Here is a 17176-nt window from a genome sequence, read left to right on the forward strand (position 1 = left end):
GAAGAAACTCGCGCTAGTTCCGCACGAGTTTCGCCGCCATCTTGGAACTGAAACTCTAGTGCCGCACTCGATATTTTTTCAGTTTCATGCGAGTTCCAAGCGCACTGACAAATGACGTTCGATTGAACCAAAACTGACACCGACGAGTGCGGCACTCAGTGCCGCACCGGCTCTTCAAACGAACGTACCATAAGTGTGTTGTATTCGATCCGTTGCTTCACCGACATTTACGTCAGCGTCCTGTCCGCTTCAGCGATTTCAAACACCTCCAAAGTTTCTTTGAATCTCCACCATAGCTCCCTGTTCCGTCGCTGTTTGCCGAGTTTTGCTTGATGTGCAAATTTGATTGTCAATCAAAACGTCACTTGCAAAAGGCCCGTCACACCAAACGTCAAAAAAGGCCTTTTGTTGTGCTCGGCAGTGAAATACCTGCCAAAATTAAGTGAAAGTTGAACCGAAAATAAAACGGTACTTTAGAATCACCGTGATGCCTTGCTGCGTCGCCGGATGCCCCGGAAGTGTCCGCCTGGTTCAGTTCCCGTCCGACGATACGCTCCGGCAACGTTGGCTCGACGCTGTCGCGCTTGCCACCGGAACCGGTTCGATCGTAGTCGAGGAGAAGCAATCGCTGGAGCTGTGCGAAGACCACTTTGAAGGCGATGCGAGTTCTGCGGAGCGCTACCGCGAACCGACGCGGTTCAGCGATCGGTGAGGATGTGCTTCTTTCTTCTTCGAAGCGGGGTTGAGTCAGCAAATTTTCTTGTAGATCAGGACATCCGGTGGAGCTCGGCAGCTGTCGGTTGTGTCACCGGTTCGAGGTTGCTTCTCGATTGTACTCGCTGGATGAACCGATGGCCGATGTGGCCATCGCGACAGTTTTGCGGGATTTGATTAAGGTTAAGCTTGAACGAAGCGATGTCCAGCAGTTTGTTTGTGGAGTCTGTTTGACCCAGGTCGGGATGGTTCTGACCATTCAGAAGTCTTTCGTAGTCAAAGGAGATCCTGACGTTGAAAATCTGGATAGGTTAGTTCCGCCTCATACGTTTCTGGACCTTTTTAACAGATTTCTTCAAATTAGCATCGACCCGCTAGCGGAAGTGACCTGCTGCCGGCTGTGTCATCGTTACGAACCCACCGTTCAGATGTGCTTCCTGGATGGCGACCTGACGGATGGCGTGAGTATCGGTTCGACGCTGAGCGCGATCCTCCAGTCGGGAGACGACTTGGCGCAGCTCATCTGCTTGAGCTGCTTGGCAAAGATCGATTTGATGCGAAGCGTTCAGAGCTTCTTCGTCGGTAAGGATGAAGAGTTTCGGGGTTGGAAAAGGGAGGGTTTGGTAACGGTGGATCTGGACTGCCATCCAGAGCTGATGCTTGAGGTGAAGGTGGAACCGGTTGAGATTCAGGAAACGGCTAGGGAGACACGATCGAGGAAGGCTAAGGGGAAAGTGGTGAAGTTGGTCAAGGATAAGAAGGAATCGGCTGAGGTTCAGAAGACGGTGAAGGTGACAAGACAAAAGAAGGCGAAAGGGTTAAAATTGGTCAAAGAGAAGAAGGAATCGGAGGTAAAAGAGGAAGCACAAGTTGTGAAGGAAGAATTGAAGCTGAACGAAGAGAAGGCGCAGTTTGAGTGCAAGATCTGCGACAAGAAGTTTCAGAAAAAGATTAGTCTTAAATTTCACCTGCTGATTCATACGGGCGAACTTCCGCACAAGTGTTCGCAGTGCGATGCCAGCTTCCGGATGAGTACGGAGTTGAGCAAGCACGTGATGGGAGTTCATGAGGGTAAGACACCGTACGATTGCAAGGAGTGCAATGTTCCACTAGCTACGAAGACGGAATACTACCGGCATCGAAGGATGGCCCACACTACAAAAATTTACAAGTACGACTCCTTTTTGTACCGATGTCTGGTCTGCGAAGCGACCGGCAAAAATGTCGGCGAGCTGCGCAAACACATCGAGGCGTTTCACGACGAAAGCTATCCGTATCTGAAGTGTCCGGAATGTCCGCAGTTACAGCTGACGTCCACAACTCACGTCAGAGTTCACGGGTACGACAAGCATCCAGGAAGCGGAACCGGCGAGCGATTCGTTTGCGACAAGTGCGGCAAAGACTTTGCCAGGAAGACCGCGCTGAAGAAGCACGTGCTAGCTGTGCATTCGGAACCCGGGACAACGAAGCGATTTCCCTGTCCGTACTGCGAAAAAACGTTTCGCTTGTACTCTTCGTACCACCGGCACAAGGACACTCATGCTGGAATCAAGCGGTACGCTTGCACGATCTGTGAGCAAAAGTTCAGCCATTCGCCCAGTCTGAAGAACCACATCCGGAACGTTCACACGCTGGAAAAGCCGTACCGCTGCGAACTCTGTGGAGATTGCTTCCGGAACGGATCCTTGCTGAACAAACATCGAGGCGCAGTTCACTCTCCGAGTGACGCCATCTTGGAGAAGGTCTCGTGTCCGATCTGCCTCGAGGTGTTCCCCACCAGGTCCCTGCTTCAGCAGCACGTGCGAAGCGTCCACGAGGAACGGCAGGAGTTCGGATGCCTCGAGTGTGGCGAGGTTTTCAACAGCTTCGCCGTACTCAAGGACCATCGTGCGTACCAACATCCGGAAGTCGGTCTACCGTTTCCGTGCGAAACGTGCGGCGAGCAGTACGAGCAGAAGGTACAGCTGACCAAGCACTGCCGGAACGCCCATCCAGAGCAGAACAGGCTCGTCTGTGCGGAGTGCGGCAAGCTGTTTAGCAGCGCGTCTACCCTGAGACAGCACCGGGAAACTCACCGTGACGTCCGGAAGTTCCGCTGCACGTACTGCGAGCAGACGTTCGCCCAGCGCACTCCGCTCAAGAACCACATCCGGAACAAGCACACCGGTGAGAAGCCGTTTTCCTGCGAAACCTGCGGTAAGCCCTTCAGTGATAGCTCAGTTTACTATCGGCACCGGACCAAATGCTTTAGAGAGCATGAAGCGAAGAACAAATCGGAAGATCCGTCACTTGTTAAGCAGGAATGTTAGTGAGGAAGTTTCTTTCTGTCAAAATGAAATATTTCACAACATGAACTGTCATTTCTTTTACTCATTTCGAAAATCCCTAAAAACAAGCCTTTCCACAATTTCCCTACTTTTCCTCCTCCTTGACAAAGCAGCTGTCACTCGCGGGATCACACCCGTCAAACGGCACCAACTGCTCCGTATCTCCCCCTTCCCGCACACAAACACAAAGCGGTCGCTTCTCACTCGTCTCCGCGTACCTCCTAGGCCGCCCCACCCAGCCCCGCTCAACCCCGTTCCCACTCCGACTGGTGCACCAAACCCGCGTTCCGCTCTCCTGCTTCCACTCGACGTTACACGTCGGAAGTTCCTCCCCTCTCACCGCCGCCGCCTCTTCTTCCGCTTCGGCCCGCGCCACCCTCTGCTCCACCACCCGACTGTACTCCGTGGGTTCCCCCCGCGCGTCAAAGTACCGCCCCGCCAGCTTGCCCACGTACGGGTACGTCTCGTCGTAGAACGACTTCCACTTGACGATGCCGCGGATCTCGGCGTCCGTCAGCGCGCTCACGTCGCTCATTTCCGGCGTGTACTGCTCAAAGTCGCCCGACACGAACGAGCGGGACGCGTCGTGACCTGCGGGTGGTTGAAATGTTTCAAGTTTGACAGTTGATAGTCGAAGCGATTGACGCGGTACTAACCTACAAACATGTTGTACGACTCGCCGGGTCCGTAGTGTTTGGCCCCGCTCTGCACGTCGTAAACGTGACCGAGGATGACCAGGTAGAGGCCCTTGCTGCCCTCGGTGCCGTCGTACTGGGCCAGTTCGCGCTCGGTCAGTACGCCCTCTGCCGTAATGACTTCGGACGCTTCGCGACCTGGTTCGGAGCCAGGTTCCCGGGACAGCACGGCAAACAGAACGACGGCCATCCCGATTACGACGATGTGCCGGAGGTACGGTGCCACGTACGACAGGACCATCGTGGAATCTCCGGAAATCTAGGGTTTTTGTTACGGAAACCTCGAGGTGCCCGCAAGTGACCTGAGCTGCCACCACAACACAACTGCTGAAGAAGTGTTGGGCGATCAAAACATGCGAGAAAACCAGTTTTGCGTTCGCTCTCACCTTAAGGTTCCTCGATGAGAGAGAAAACAACTTGCGAGAGAGAGCTTTTAACGAGCACGAGGTCACCGGGAAGTTCGAGAGCCCCAACCATAGTTGTGGTGGAAGCTTTCATGATTCATTCATAAATGGGCTGGTTGTTACTCGCGACAGTGATGCAATGATAACAGCTATAAAGGACTAGTTTTTGAATAAATTATCATACATTGATTGAGGGGGTTATGTAAAACCCTCGTGAACATTCTGGTTTGACCGTAAGCGATTGAACTCTAGGTGAACGTGATGCCTCAATGTCAAGCAATCTTGCTACTTTTGACAGCGCTGCGCGCTAGGATCTACACCACCTGGTAGTTGAAGATCCTTGAAGGCTGATACGCAGTTGTCCGAATGATCCACACTGGCGGAACCGAAATGAAGTAAACCAGACTGAAAATAAACTTGACAATAATCAAACAAATATCTATTTTTTTTACTGAAAATTTCATAATCATTTTATGTATTATTCAAAAATATAGAGAATTTGCAGCAAAGCTAAAAGACACGTGTCGCCACCTATGAACAAATAGCGTAAACCTATGATTTTTTGAAAAAATGTGTTTTTTCCTTCATAATCAACATTTTTATAAAACTTATGCCGGATTCGGATGAGAAAAATTATTTCCAACAATTTGGTGTATAACTTTCCAATATTTGTTTGATTTTTCTATGAGAAAACTGTAAATTTAGAAAAAGATAGTAATTTGGACTGTTTGGCAAGAAAGTCTGTCAAAAATCAATAAAAATTGTTGAATATACGAGTTATAAAGATCCCATTATGAAAGGGGGGAAGTTTCGAAATAAATAACGCCGACGCGTTGTGTTAGACTGTCCAAAACGTTCTGATTTTATTGTGATCGAAAAGTCCCCCAGAGCCTCACACACGAGGTACTGAGGTTTTGCTTGCAAAGCATTAATCGAGCTACTTGGTTTAATTGCGGCGAGGTAAACGAAGTTTAGCTTTGTTCGCGGTTTGGGTTACTGTTGCCGGCTGTGCTGACGATGTTGGTGGCGTCGATCAATTATGCGGAAAGCAATTTCCGTAACTTACGTTAACACATCTGTTGTCAACTATACAACTGTTTATTTCCTTGATATATACAGGGAAACCAATTTTTTCATGTTCCAAAACATGTTTTTTAAAGAAAAAGGTCACAAATTTTTGCGCGCCCGAAAATTGATGTTCATTATTTTAAGGCAAAAAAAAATTCTCGTCTTTTGCAACCAGTTTCATTAAGATTGATACAGGGAATCATGAGAAATAAGCGATTTTGTTCTTCAATCTAGCAGAAAGGAATCGAGAAATTAAAAGTGCAACATGGAGTTAAACTTTCGCAACTGTCATGGTAAACTTCACAGAAGCTTGACAGAACCGGCTCACATCTCTCTTTTTAATTTCTCGATACGATTTTTGGCAAGTAATCTCATTTTGGCGCCACCTACATTTGAAACACAGTCGCGCTGCAAAACCTCAATGGAAAAACAAAAATTTCAGAAATTTCAAACAACAAGAAATTTAAAAAATTATTATGGAATTTTCAACAATTTTTAATATCCGAAATTAGGAAATTCAAAATAAAAAAAATATGCAGAATTGAATAAAAAATTTAATATAAATAGCTCAACCATTTTAAATTTTGAAGCCTGAAAATTTTCAGAAATTACAGGTCGAAATTCCAATAGTTTAAAAAATCTGAAATGTAGAAATTCGAAAATACAAATATATGAAAACCTCGAAATTCTAACATTCAAAAACTCTATTTTTTCCAAAATTCGGAAAAAAAAATCTAGAATGAAAAATTAAGAATTGAGTAATTTTAAAAATTTAAGAATTCAAGAATCTTAAAGATTTAAAAATTTATAAATTTAAAAATTGACAAATTAACAAATCTATAAATTTATGAATTTGCAAATAAATATTAAAAACTATTAAAAATTTGAAAAACTTAAAAATAAAAAATTCCAAAATTTAAAAACATAAATTTTTAAAATCAAAAATTGAGGAATTTAAGAATAAGGCTTTCTAGTCAGAAATTTACCAACACATTCAAGGTATGTTAACATGGCAGCTGGACGTTTGTTTGCATCATATTTCTCATCTCTGTCTAGCAAAAGTTTTTTGTCAGGCGACTTCTAGCTGGTTTTGTTTTAACTGACCGCCCGATGGTTGTTTGCATCAGGACACTGTGGCGAGAAGTTCATCATTTTTGGGTTAAATTATATTTTTTCCACTGGGTCTCACTCAAAAAACGTTTCACCACATAGTTGCATGAAAATTCCGGTAGCAGCCAATTTTTGGTCCCAAACACCGTTTCACATGAGTCATGCAACTACCACAGTACATTCACGTCAATCCTACTTGCTTCCAACGCAGCCTACACTAACACAACTAAATTTTACGTGAAATTCTTGCCTGAAAAATTGGAGGCGTGGCTTGCAAGTCAGCTGATTTGGGTTTGCATGGAATTCATGTCACATTCGCAAGCAAAGTGGTATGGAAAATATCCACTTACCATTTCATGCAACATTGTGGTGAAAAGTGACGACGACGTGCAGAGTTGCATGATTTTCCTGTCTGAAAATTTTGAGCCAGCCAGCAAGTCTGAGGACAATCAGTCTACTGGTGATTCTCAACAGCTGAACATGGTTTCAGTCGGGCACGGAATCAAGATTTTAGTTATTTGTCTTTCTTGGTTGATTTAAGAACCGGAGCAATTCAAGATTCATTTGTAAGTATTTTCTGCACCATTGTTGATAATTTTTGCATTAATTTTCTGTGTTCTTATTTTCCAGACATCGAAGCCAGAAAATTCAGCGCGATCATCGGTTTCCCACCGTGGCCAATTTTAATTTGAGGCCGAATGTGCGCAAGGTTCATCGGGACCGGTAATCAAGGTAGCCAAGGGAATCAACGCAGACCGAGGAGATGGAGACGAAGGCGCTGGCCCCGAATGGCGGACGTGAACGAAACTGTCCCACTAGACTACTCCCGAGGGGCGTGACAAAGGCCTTAATGTATTAATTTTCGGTATTTAATACATTAAGGAAATAAATTTCTCATGACATTTGACATTTGACAGCGCCACACCTGCTTTGAAAACTTTGGTTTGCTTCGTGTCCCTTTTGCGCACTCGGCTGTCAAGCTTGTTTTGGTTTCGTGTAAAAAAGAATGACGATGTGAAGCTGAAGAGATTTTGGAGCAGGACGATCCAAACGTGGTCATTGACGGAGGAGTTGCAGCCGCCGGAGTTGAATTACATTCCAGTAGCTGGTTAAGTGCTATGACGAAGATCCTGGAACGCGCCTTGCCGGAGTAAAAGATTTTCATGTTTAATAGCAATCAGACGTTGGACAAGAGCAAGATTTCGTTGCAGCTGGTGGTCGACATCGCGGGAAAATGAAATGCACCTCCTGTGCAACCGCAAAAGTGATCTGCACTACGAGCTTTCTGACGGCAACGCCTCTGCGTTGCACTAGCGCTCGGATGCTGGAATGATGAATCCGGCAAATGATGCGGGTAGCTGGCGGCCGGAAGAGCATCCAGGAGTAGACTATTATAATGAAATCATCAGAGTTTATTACTAGGAGTGGCTTTTAGTTACGTTAGGTGATGACTTTTTGGTAGATTGCATTGGAAAAAAGAAAATAAAATATCTCAACTTTGTTGTTTTATTTATTTTAACAATAATCCCACCGGTTGGCCGGTTCTTGAGTGTTGCCGATCTCCAGGGAGGTTGGCCGCCCGGAAGCTGGGGCGAGTATATGAACAAACCCACTAAGAATTTTGGCTCGAGCCTCGAGTCGATCTGGCTCGAGATCGAGCCTGAATCGAGTCGAGGCTCGAGCCAAAATTCTCAGTGGGAATACACAACTTCCCTTGCAACTTCCTGTTCGTGGGAAGAGCATTCATTCCGCTCGACCGGCGATTGCTTTTCCGTCGGGCTTATGATAGTTCCGATGATCTGGCTTCTGGTGGTCATCATGAGATTAACGGACTTCAAGGACTCTGCGGTGATGAGGTTGCAACGGTAGGGACACATCAGGGGAAACCACTTCTGGTGAGCCGCATTGAACATGCCCAGCTGTTTGGCGGGAGTGCTGACGAAGAAACGATTCCAAACCAACTGGACCATTTTTGCGGAAATCTGTGAGTAGGAAGAATTGGAGTCGAGGATCCGCTTAAACCGTTTCAATAAACACAGCATCCAGGTGTGTCCCAATGCGCCGCTCGATGGCCTCCTGGCACTTTCCTGCTCGACCTGTTCTTCGATGACACAAATTTTGCGCCAAACACAACAACAAATACGGGCGGTGTCAAACTGTCAAATCAATGTAGTGTGAGAAGAGGTGACGTTGTTTTGAACGTAAACAATCGTTAATGTATTTAATTCCTACCGTTAATTAATTAAATAATTTAATATCTTACTATTGTCCCGCCCCTCGACTACTCCCAAACCGAAGCGTGCCGGAATCGTGAACTATTCGCCTGTGCTTCAGAAGTGGCTGATGTCGGAGGATTTATTGCAAAGAAAAATACTGTGATAAATGATTGAAAGTTTTTTATCTGTGTTGTGATATGTGTTCATGAAAATCGGCATATTTTGAAAATAAAAAAGTTAAAACTCAACTCCATGTGTTCATTGCTCAGAAATCACCAAAAGCAACAAAAAAAAAAAATGAATGAAAACCCCCTCCCCCAAAACCCCCATAATCACCTCTAAAATCATGTGATGGTCACATTCTGAGAAGGTAGGTGCTGCGTGAATTGGTTGCAACTTTGACGTGAATTCTTGTGATGTTACATATGAATGTATTGGTTCGTTTGAAAATTGAAAAAAACCAAGACTCCTGAGGTTCACGTAGATTTCGCATGAACAACCACATGGAAAAAAATCACTTATATTTTCATGCAACATTGTGGTGAACACTATTTTGAGTGTAGAAAGCCTTATTTAAGAATTTAAGAATTTAAAAATTTAAGAATTTAAGAATTTAAAATTTAATAATTTGAGAATTTGAGAATTTAAGAATTTCAAAATTTAATAATTTAGGAATTTGAAAATTTAAGAATTTAAGAATTTAAGAATTTAAAAATTTAAGAATTAAAGAATTAAAGAATTGAAGAATTGAAGAATAAAAGAATAAAAGATTTAAAGAATTAAAGAATTAAAGAATTAAGGAATTAAAGAATTAAATAATTGAAGAATTTAAGAATTTAAGAACTTAAGAATTTAAGAATTTAAGAATTAAAGAATTAAAGAATCCAGGTTTTTAAGCGAAGATGGCGTTTGAATGGTGAACGCCCGAAATGTCAAAATCGCGCAGTAGCACCAACATTAGAAAAAAAATGTGGCTGTCATGCCATGACACACTTGTTCCGTAATGTTGGTACCACTGCGTGATTTTGACATTTCGGGCGTTCACCATTCGAACACCATCTTCGCATAAAAACCTCGATTTAAGAAATTAAGGATTTAAGAATATAAGAATTCAAAAATTTAAGAATTTGAGAATTTAAAAATTTCAGAATTTAAGAATTTGAGAATTTAACAATTTAAGAATTTATCAATATAAGAATTTAAGAATTTAAGAATTTAAGAATTTAAGAATTTAAGAATTTAAGAATTTAAGAATTTAAGAATTTAAGAATTTAAGAATTTAAGAATTTATGAATTAATGAATCTAAGAATTTAAGAATTTAAGAATTTAAGAATCTAAGAATTTAAGAATTTAAGAATTTAAGAATTTAAGAATTTAAGAATTTAAGAATTTAAGAATTTAAGAATTTAAGAATTTAAGAATTTAAGAATTTAAGAATTTAAGAATTTAAGAATTTATGAATTAATGAATCTAAGAATTTAAGAATTTAAGAATTTAAGAATCTAAGAATTTAAGAATTTAAGAATTTAAGAATTTAAGAATTTAAGAATTTAAGAATTTAAGAATTTAAGAATTTAAGAAGTTAAGAATTTAATAATTTAAGAATTTGAGAATTTGAGAATTTAAGAATATAAGAATTAAAAAATTTAAGAATTTAAGAATTGCAGAATTTAAGAATAATTTAAGAATTTAATAATTTAAGAATTTAAAATTTCAAAAATTTAAGAATTTAAGAATTTAGGAATTTAGGAATTTAAGAATTTAATTAAAAAATTTAAGAATTAAAACATTAAAGAACTCACGAATTTAAGAATTAAGAATTTAAGAATTTAAGAATTTAAGAATTTAAGAATTTAAGAATTTAAGAATTTAAGAATTTAAGAATTTAAGAATTTAAGAATTTAAGAATTAATGAATTTAAAAATTTAATAAATTAAGAATTGAGGAATTTAAGAATTTGAAAATTTAAAAATTAAAAGAAATAAGAATTTAAGAATTTAGGAATTTCATAATCTAAGAATTAAAAAATTGAAAAATTTAGAAATTCATTAAAAACTATTAATACATTTTTACCAGCCTTATTTTATATATTTTTTTATATTCTGATTTCATAATATCATAATTTTATATTTTCATAATTCAAAAAAAAAAATAGGCGCAAAAATTTCTTGACCGCGTTCCTACCGGTCACCATACTTCGCTTGAACTTGAATCTAGCCAGTTCAATGTCAATCAACCATAAGGTAATGCAAATTTGACAAGCAAAGCGTCATCGACGACGTCCGTTCTATATCACCGATTACTTCCCATAAAATCAACGGCACTGCAAGTGCACCAACTCGCGATCTCCCTTATCGGTTGCGCTTTTGTTTGTTATCTTGGCGAAAAAAAAGAAGAAGAGAGAGAGCCCGCTTCAAGTTGATACTCGCGTATATTTACCAACAGAAAGGCAACGGTACACAGCGACTTCAAGTGTCCGTCCACAAATATTGCTACGAAGCTTACAGGCTAACATCACACACACACACAAACGCACACTTTGTTGCATTACATCACAGATAACGCCGTTCTACACCGGTCGGAGATCCTGGTCGGAGGTCATCAAAGTGCCGTCTCGTAGACCCCTCGAGAGCTCTGCTGCGTAATTGTTGCGGTTCCGGCCGAATTGCTCGCGGTGGTCGTATTAAGCTGTCCTCGACCACTTCCGGTGCGATTGGCGTCGTCCGGGGTGATCTGGAATGTTCCGGATTGTTTTTTTTTCAGTTGTGGTACTATTAACTTGAAATGTTTCATTTGACAGTTGCTTGGTTGATCTCAAAGATCAATCAACAATGAGTTAACCCCGCTCCTCAAACGTCAAATGAAATGTTTCAGCTAGACCCAATAGAACGCGGAAACATTTCCAAGCGTGGAACTTACCGCGCCGTACTGATTCTCCGATCCACCGCTCACTTCCGGCCGGAACACATCCCCGAGCGAGGGTCGTATCTTGGGCCGTGACTTGAACTTGCCCGACTGGGACACGGAGTACTTGCGCTGGAGACTCGTGGTGGACGGTTCGTGGTTCTTTTCGCGCAGCGTCATTCTGGATGTGTGTGCTTCAGGTAGCGCAGTTGGTCACGAATTGATTGTTATGATTGGGCAGGTTCTGGACGCTGTCGTTCGGGGGGCCCCCATATAGATAAGGGTTTCGGGCGCGCGTGGTTTTATCAGGGAGGATGCACAAATACAGCCCGCGGCGAGGATGTTGGAGATAAGAGGCAATTGGCTGGATGCAATAGTGTTTAGGTGCGACCAATATTGCCCACGACGACGTGATAATTGTTTATCGATTGATAAGGCCGTTTTTTTGCACAGCAAAATTTGTCTGCGACTATTTTGGGAAACTCCATCATGACATCTAACTTTGAATCATTTTAAGACAGGGAATTTCTCAGCCAAGGTTTCCCCCATTTAGGATTAAAACCAATAATTTTATTTACAGAAAACAGTGATATAGGTATAGTGAACATTTAACAGTAGTCTTTAGAAATTCTAAATATCTCCGTCCCCGTCAACATCAAACACAACTTTCCAACTTCCATTCGGCTCACAAACCCGCCAGGTGGTCTCTCTTTGGCAACCTCCGACGACGGCAACGGCTAAAAAAGTTTGCATAAAAAATAGACTTTCTACTCTTGTGCTTACGGCGGCGGCGTCCTCTCCCTCCTCATGCCTAGACCCTCGGCTGGCCGGCGGTCTGTTCCGCTCGCTGGGATCCACTGCTCGCGGCGGTGTACTTTCGTATGTTTTCCGGCGTAAAGTCCAAAATCCGGCGCTGTTTCTTGCGGTTGTACTGCTTCTGTCGGTAGTAGATCTTGAGCGCTCCCTTGATGGCGACGAAGGCGAACCCGCCGACCAGGACGCGCTGGAAGTTGTTCTGAATCGAGTCGAAGAAGACTCGCCCCACGACGGACGAGACCGTGGGCAGGAGCAGCGCTCCGCACAGGACCCGGGTGGCCGAGACCGGATCCGAGCTGACGACCGTACCGGGCGGTAGTCCATTGGTGGGAGGCTGCTGAGGCGAGGACTCTCCGCCGTTGCCTCCGCTGCTGGAACCGTACGCGGGGTCATCCTCAAGCGACGCGATCGGTAGCAGCAGGTTCAGCATCGGGAACTTGCGAACGCTGAACGATTTGGTCTGCAGGAAACGCAGCACAAACTCTTCCCATCGGATCATGCGTCCCAAGATCAAGCCCACCGGAATGGCCGGAAGTCCGATCAGCAACACGATCGGCTCAGCTCGCTCCATCAGAGCCAAACCTTCCTCGTACCCAACCGTCTGCAGGACGGTCACAGCGCCGTACGTGACGGCCATCCAGTAGAACGACCCCACGATCACCCCAGCCGTCAAGAACGGACTAATCCGCTTGATCATAGTGTCGATCCCTTCCAGCACATTCGCCAGCGTGCCCATCGAGGGCAGCACGATAATATACTCGCTCTGGCACTGCGGACAGCTGACCCGCTTGAACGTGTTGCCCTTCTGCTTCTCGTCCACCCAACGCTGCAGACAGCTCTGGTGGACCCACTTCGTAGCTCCCCTACAGTTGCACGGCTGAACCCACGGCGCCAGCTTATCGTCCTCATCCGTGGCGAAGCAGACCCAACAGTACCGTTCGTCTGCCACTTCCGCCTTCGGCGCAGCCACCACTACTTCCGGCGTCTCGGCCATGCTGCAAGGACGATTGTCAAACTTTAGCCAAGGCACAAACCCCCCAACCGTCACAATCGGTGCGGGTTCGAGTCTTGGCTAAAATTGCTCACGCAAAATCCCCCTCCAGCTTGTTATCAGAACCGTTTTTAACCCAGTTAATTCTTCGATAGCTCAGTTGGTAGGGCAGCGCACGCCAGATTCGAACTCAGCGCGTCGACTTTTCCAGAAAAAAAATCGACGCCATGAACTCTGAACCTTGCACTTACCTCCTCCTTCGTCTGTTTGTGTGTGGGGGTGTGTGTGTGTGCTTCGGAATCAAAACACTGCTGCTGCAAATCCCGTCCCTGGATGACCTTTGAGTTGCGGGTTTGTCAAATCAAAATTTCGCAAGACCTTATTTTGGGACGCACCTCTGTTGCAACCCCTTTTCAGCTGGCGACAAACTCTTGTGACAAGAGAAAAACAGTTTGCTGCGATTGGCGAAGAAGTTGGCCTGCAGTTTCGTCACTATTTTTTTTTCCTACTCTTTTTGATTCAGGCTTTGAGAAACTTGCATGCAGAACATAAACAGCCGCCCGTCGCGAAATTTGACACTTGTTTGAACAGCCGCCGCGATTGACAGGAAAGCGACGGCGGCGCGGGGGAGATACCTTCTTCTGTGAAATTGGTTACAACTTGTTTTGTTTGCTGCAGCATGGAGGAGGTTACACTCAAAATTAGAATTATTGTTTTTGAAAAGGTAACATCACGCCGAAAAATGTTTGTTTAAACAAAAATTTTGTTGAATATAATCAACGCCGATTTTGCGTTGAATTAAACCTTAATTTTCTCAATTCCACAAAAATCTTTTGTTGTTTTGAAAAAGTTTCTTTGACGTTTAGCGTTGATTCAACAAAAATGTTGATTTTCAAATTAACAAAATATTTTGTTGATTTAAATACGCCTTATTTTTCTGCGTGATGCACCATTTTTTTAACATCACCCTCGACATCACCCGACTGCTAATAGAGGAGAAAATCAAGTACAGAATTATCAAGTTCACCTGGCGTCTCCGTACTGAATTTGTATTGTGATTTTGATTTTGAAAAGCGCCGGGTGGACTTGAAAAAAAAAGAAGGAAAAGGATTGGATTTAAGGGATATATCTAGAGTTTTTTTTCTAAAGGTCCTATAAGCTATTGTGTTTCATATGTTTATAGGACCTTATAAAAAACACTAGATATCTAAACTATCCAGGTTTTTAAGCGAAGATGGCGTTCGAATGGTGAACGCCCGAAATGTCAAAATCGCGCAGTAGCACCAACATTAGAAAAAAAATGTGGCTGTCATGCCATGGCACACTTGTTCCGTAATGTTGGTACCACTGCGTGATTTTGACATTTCGGGCGTTCACCATTCGAACGCCATCTTCGCTTAAAAACCTCGATAGTTCTGATTTTGAGTGTACCTCGAAACCGTTAAGTCGAGATTCAAATTCGATATCCTTTGAAAAGGAATATAGCGGGTCAGGGTGAGAAAGTATTGTTTTGATTTTGAGTGTTTTTAGGGGACAAACAATTATTTTTTTCAAAAATCTTTACAAGCCTTCCAGTTTTTTTTTTATTTAATGATTTTTTGAATTAATTATTCAATTTGTGAAGTTCAAAACCATTTACCCAGTCACGGCTTACTAGCAGGATTCTAGCAGAGTTCTATCCTATAGGTTCTATCAGATCTATTCCAACAGCATTCTACCAAAAATGCTTTACCATTCCAGCAAGATTCTAGTGGAACCAGCTCTGCTAGAATATCTCGTGACTGAGGAAATTTTGATAAATTTGAGATATTTTGTTCGTGTTTATTTAATTTCTGAGAATATTTAGAATTTTTATTTATTTCATTTTTTTTAAATTTCATAAGCTTAAGAAATTTTTGATATAATTTTAGAAAATGCTTAAAGTTTTACTCAATATTTCAATAATGTGTTTTGGATTATTTTTTTAAAATATTTTTAAAATTTTAAGAGTCTAAAATTATATTGAATTTGAGATAAGAATTTTAAAAATATATTAAATTCTAAAAACTGTAGAAATTCTAAAAGTATTAAAAAATTTAAAACCTTTAAAAATCTTAAAATAAAAAAAGTAAAAGTTCAAAAACTTGGATTTAAAAAAAAAAATAATTTGACACATTCTAGAATTTGAAAAAAGTAAAGACTTAAATTGTAAAAAAAAATCTAAAAATTAAAGGTTTTTTAGCTCACAATTTCAAAAATAAAAAATTCGTAAAAAAAGTAAAAAAGTAGAGGAATTTGAAAAGCCTAAAAAAACAAAAAAGAGTTACAAAGACACGACAACAAAAACTAAAATTTCAAAAATAAAAATAAAAGGAAAATTAAGAACCAAAAAAATTTCACTTCAATAAGAATTACTAAAATATTTTTTTTTTAGAAAAGAAAAAAGAATGTACCATGTTATAATATTTCTTTTTAAAATTTTAAGATTTCTCGAATTTTATTTATTTCTATTTCGTAACTTTAAGAATTTATTGCATTTTAAGAATTAAGATTTTTTAGAGGAGCTTTCTGAAATTTTTAAATTCTATTTTTTTATAATAAATAGTTTTAAATTTTTAAAATATTTAGTTTTTTTGCGATTTTGAGATTTTTTCAAAATTTCAGCAAGTTATCTATTTAATATTTTTCGCAAACCGAACTCTTAAAAGAGTTTTCAGAGCTTTTTGAACTATATTTTTTTTTGTATTTGGAATTTGCATTCATTTGATTTTTTAAAGAAGTATTTTTGAATTTTTAAAACTTAAATATTTTTTTAAATTTTATCTTAGAATTCTAAGTTATCGTTTAGTTTTAAAAATTAAAAAAGCATAGCAAAAATAATAAAAAAATATCTAAAAATGTTAAGAATTGTGAACACTGTCTAGAACAAAAGAACTTGAAATAATCAAATCGATTTTTTTTAATTCTAATTTTTATAGAAAATTGGGGAACTATACCTTTTTGCAGCCTTTTTCTATTATTGGCCTATCAGTACTTTGAACATGAATTACAGCTTTCATAAAGTGTTTTTGACTGTTCCAAAGTAATAAATAGCTCAAATAAAAGTGAGCAAGCAACTCTCCATTGTTGATTTAATAGCGGAAAACGGCAAAAGTGATGAGAATTGGTCGAACGGCTTAGAGTGATTAAAATGGGTATATTTTCCCTAGTTTTAAATTTTTGAAATATTTAGGTTTTTTTTGCGATTATCAGATTTTTTTAAAAAATTAGCATTTTTTTATGTTTTAGGTAAAAATCTTATGTTTTTATTTATTTATAATTTTTTGCAACCCGAACTCTTAAAAGAGTTTTCAGAGCTTTTTAGAATTCTAAAATATTTTTTTTAGTATTTGGAATTTGCATTTATTTGATTTTTAAAGAAGTAATTTTGAATATTTAAAACTTATTTTGTTAAATATTATTCAATAATTCTAAGATATCTTAAAAATTTTTAAAAGTTTAATAAAGCATAGCAAAAATCATAAAAAAATATCTTAAAAATGTTAAGAATTGTGAACACTGTCTTAAACAAAAAATCTTGAAATAATCAAATCGATGCTCGAAGTTTATAGAATTCTGATGTTTTTTTTATTTCTGTACAAAAAACATAAAAGAATTAAATAGTCAAGAATTTTGTGAGTTTTTTTGTTTCCAATCCTGAATAAAATTAGTACCCTATAAACATAAAAATGCAAAAATTAACATTTAAAATAAAAATCCAAAGAATAAAAAAGCTTAAAATAAAAAAAAATCAAGTTAAAAAAATTGGACAATTCAATCAAATTAAAAAACATTAAAAAATCTATCGAGGTTTTTAAGTGAAGATGGCGTTCGAATGGTGAACGCCCGAAATGTCCAAATCACGCAGTGGTACCAACATTACGGAAAAAGTGTGCCATGGTATGACTGCCA

The 17176-nt window shown here is 40.4% G+C and overlaps 3 protein-coding genes across 3 annotated transcripts; 1 reads left to right on the forward strand and 2 right to left on the reverse strand.

Annotated features, from left to right (window-relative positions):
• Positions 1-135: 135 nt before the first annotated feature.
• LOC119765092 (zinc finger protein 93-like) lies at positions 136-3068 on the forward strand. The gene is made up of 3 exons (XM_038248221.1): positions 136-708; positions 767-1024; positions 1079-3068. The coding sequence occupies exons 1-3, from the start codon at positions 488-490 to the stop codon at positions 3021-3023; spliced, it is 2424 nt and encodes an 807-aa protein (XP_038104149.1). The 5' UTR covers positions 136-487; the 3' UTR covers positions 3024-3068.
• On the reverse strand, positions 3065-4087 carry LOC6044773 (neuferricin homolog). Its single transcript, XM_001862197.2, has 2 exons — positions 3698-4087; positions 3065-3632 (listed from the first exon to the last, which is right to left on the reverse strand). The coding sequence occupies exons 1-2, from the start codon at positions 3975-3977 to the stop codon at positions 3127-3129; spliced, it is 786 nt and encodes a 261-aa protein (XP_001862232.2). The 5' UTR covers positions 3978-4087; the 3' UTR covers positions 3065-3126.
• A 7900-nt stretch (positions 4088-11987) lies between these two features.
• Positions 11988-13807, reverse strand: LOC6044772 (E3 ubiquitin-protein ligase MARCHF5). The gene is made up of 2 exons (XM_038248778.1): positions 13498-13807; positions 11988-13250 (listed from the first exon to the last, which is right to left on the reverse strand). Exon 2 carries the CDS (start codon positions 13247-13249, stop codon positions 12251-12253), a length of 999 nt encoding a protein of 332 aa, XP_038104706.1. The 5' UTR covers position 13250; positions 13498-13807; the 3' UTR covers positions 11988-12250.
• Between the last annotated feature and the right edge of the window lie 3369 nt (positions 13808-17176).

This window comes from Culex quinquefasciatus, chromosome 1 (assembly GCF_015732765.1).
Source record: "Culex quinquefasciatus strain JHB chromosome 1, VPISU_Cqui_1.0_pri_paternal, whole genome shotgun sequence".
In the NCBI taxonomy this organism is placed as follows: domain Eukaryota; kingdom Metazoa; phylum Arthropoda; class Insecta; order Diptera; family Culicidae; genus Culex; species Culex quinquefasciatus.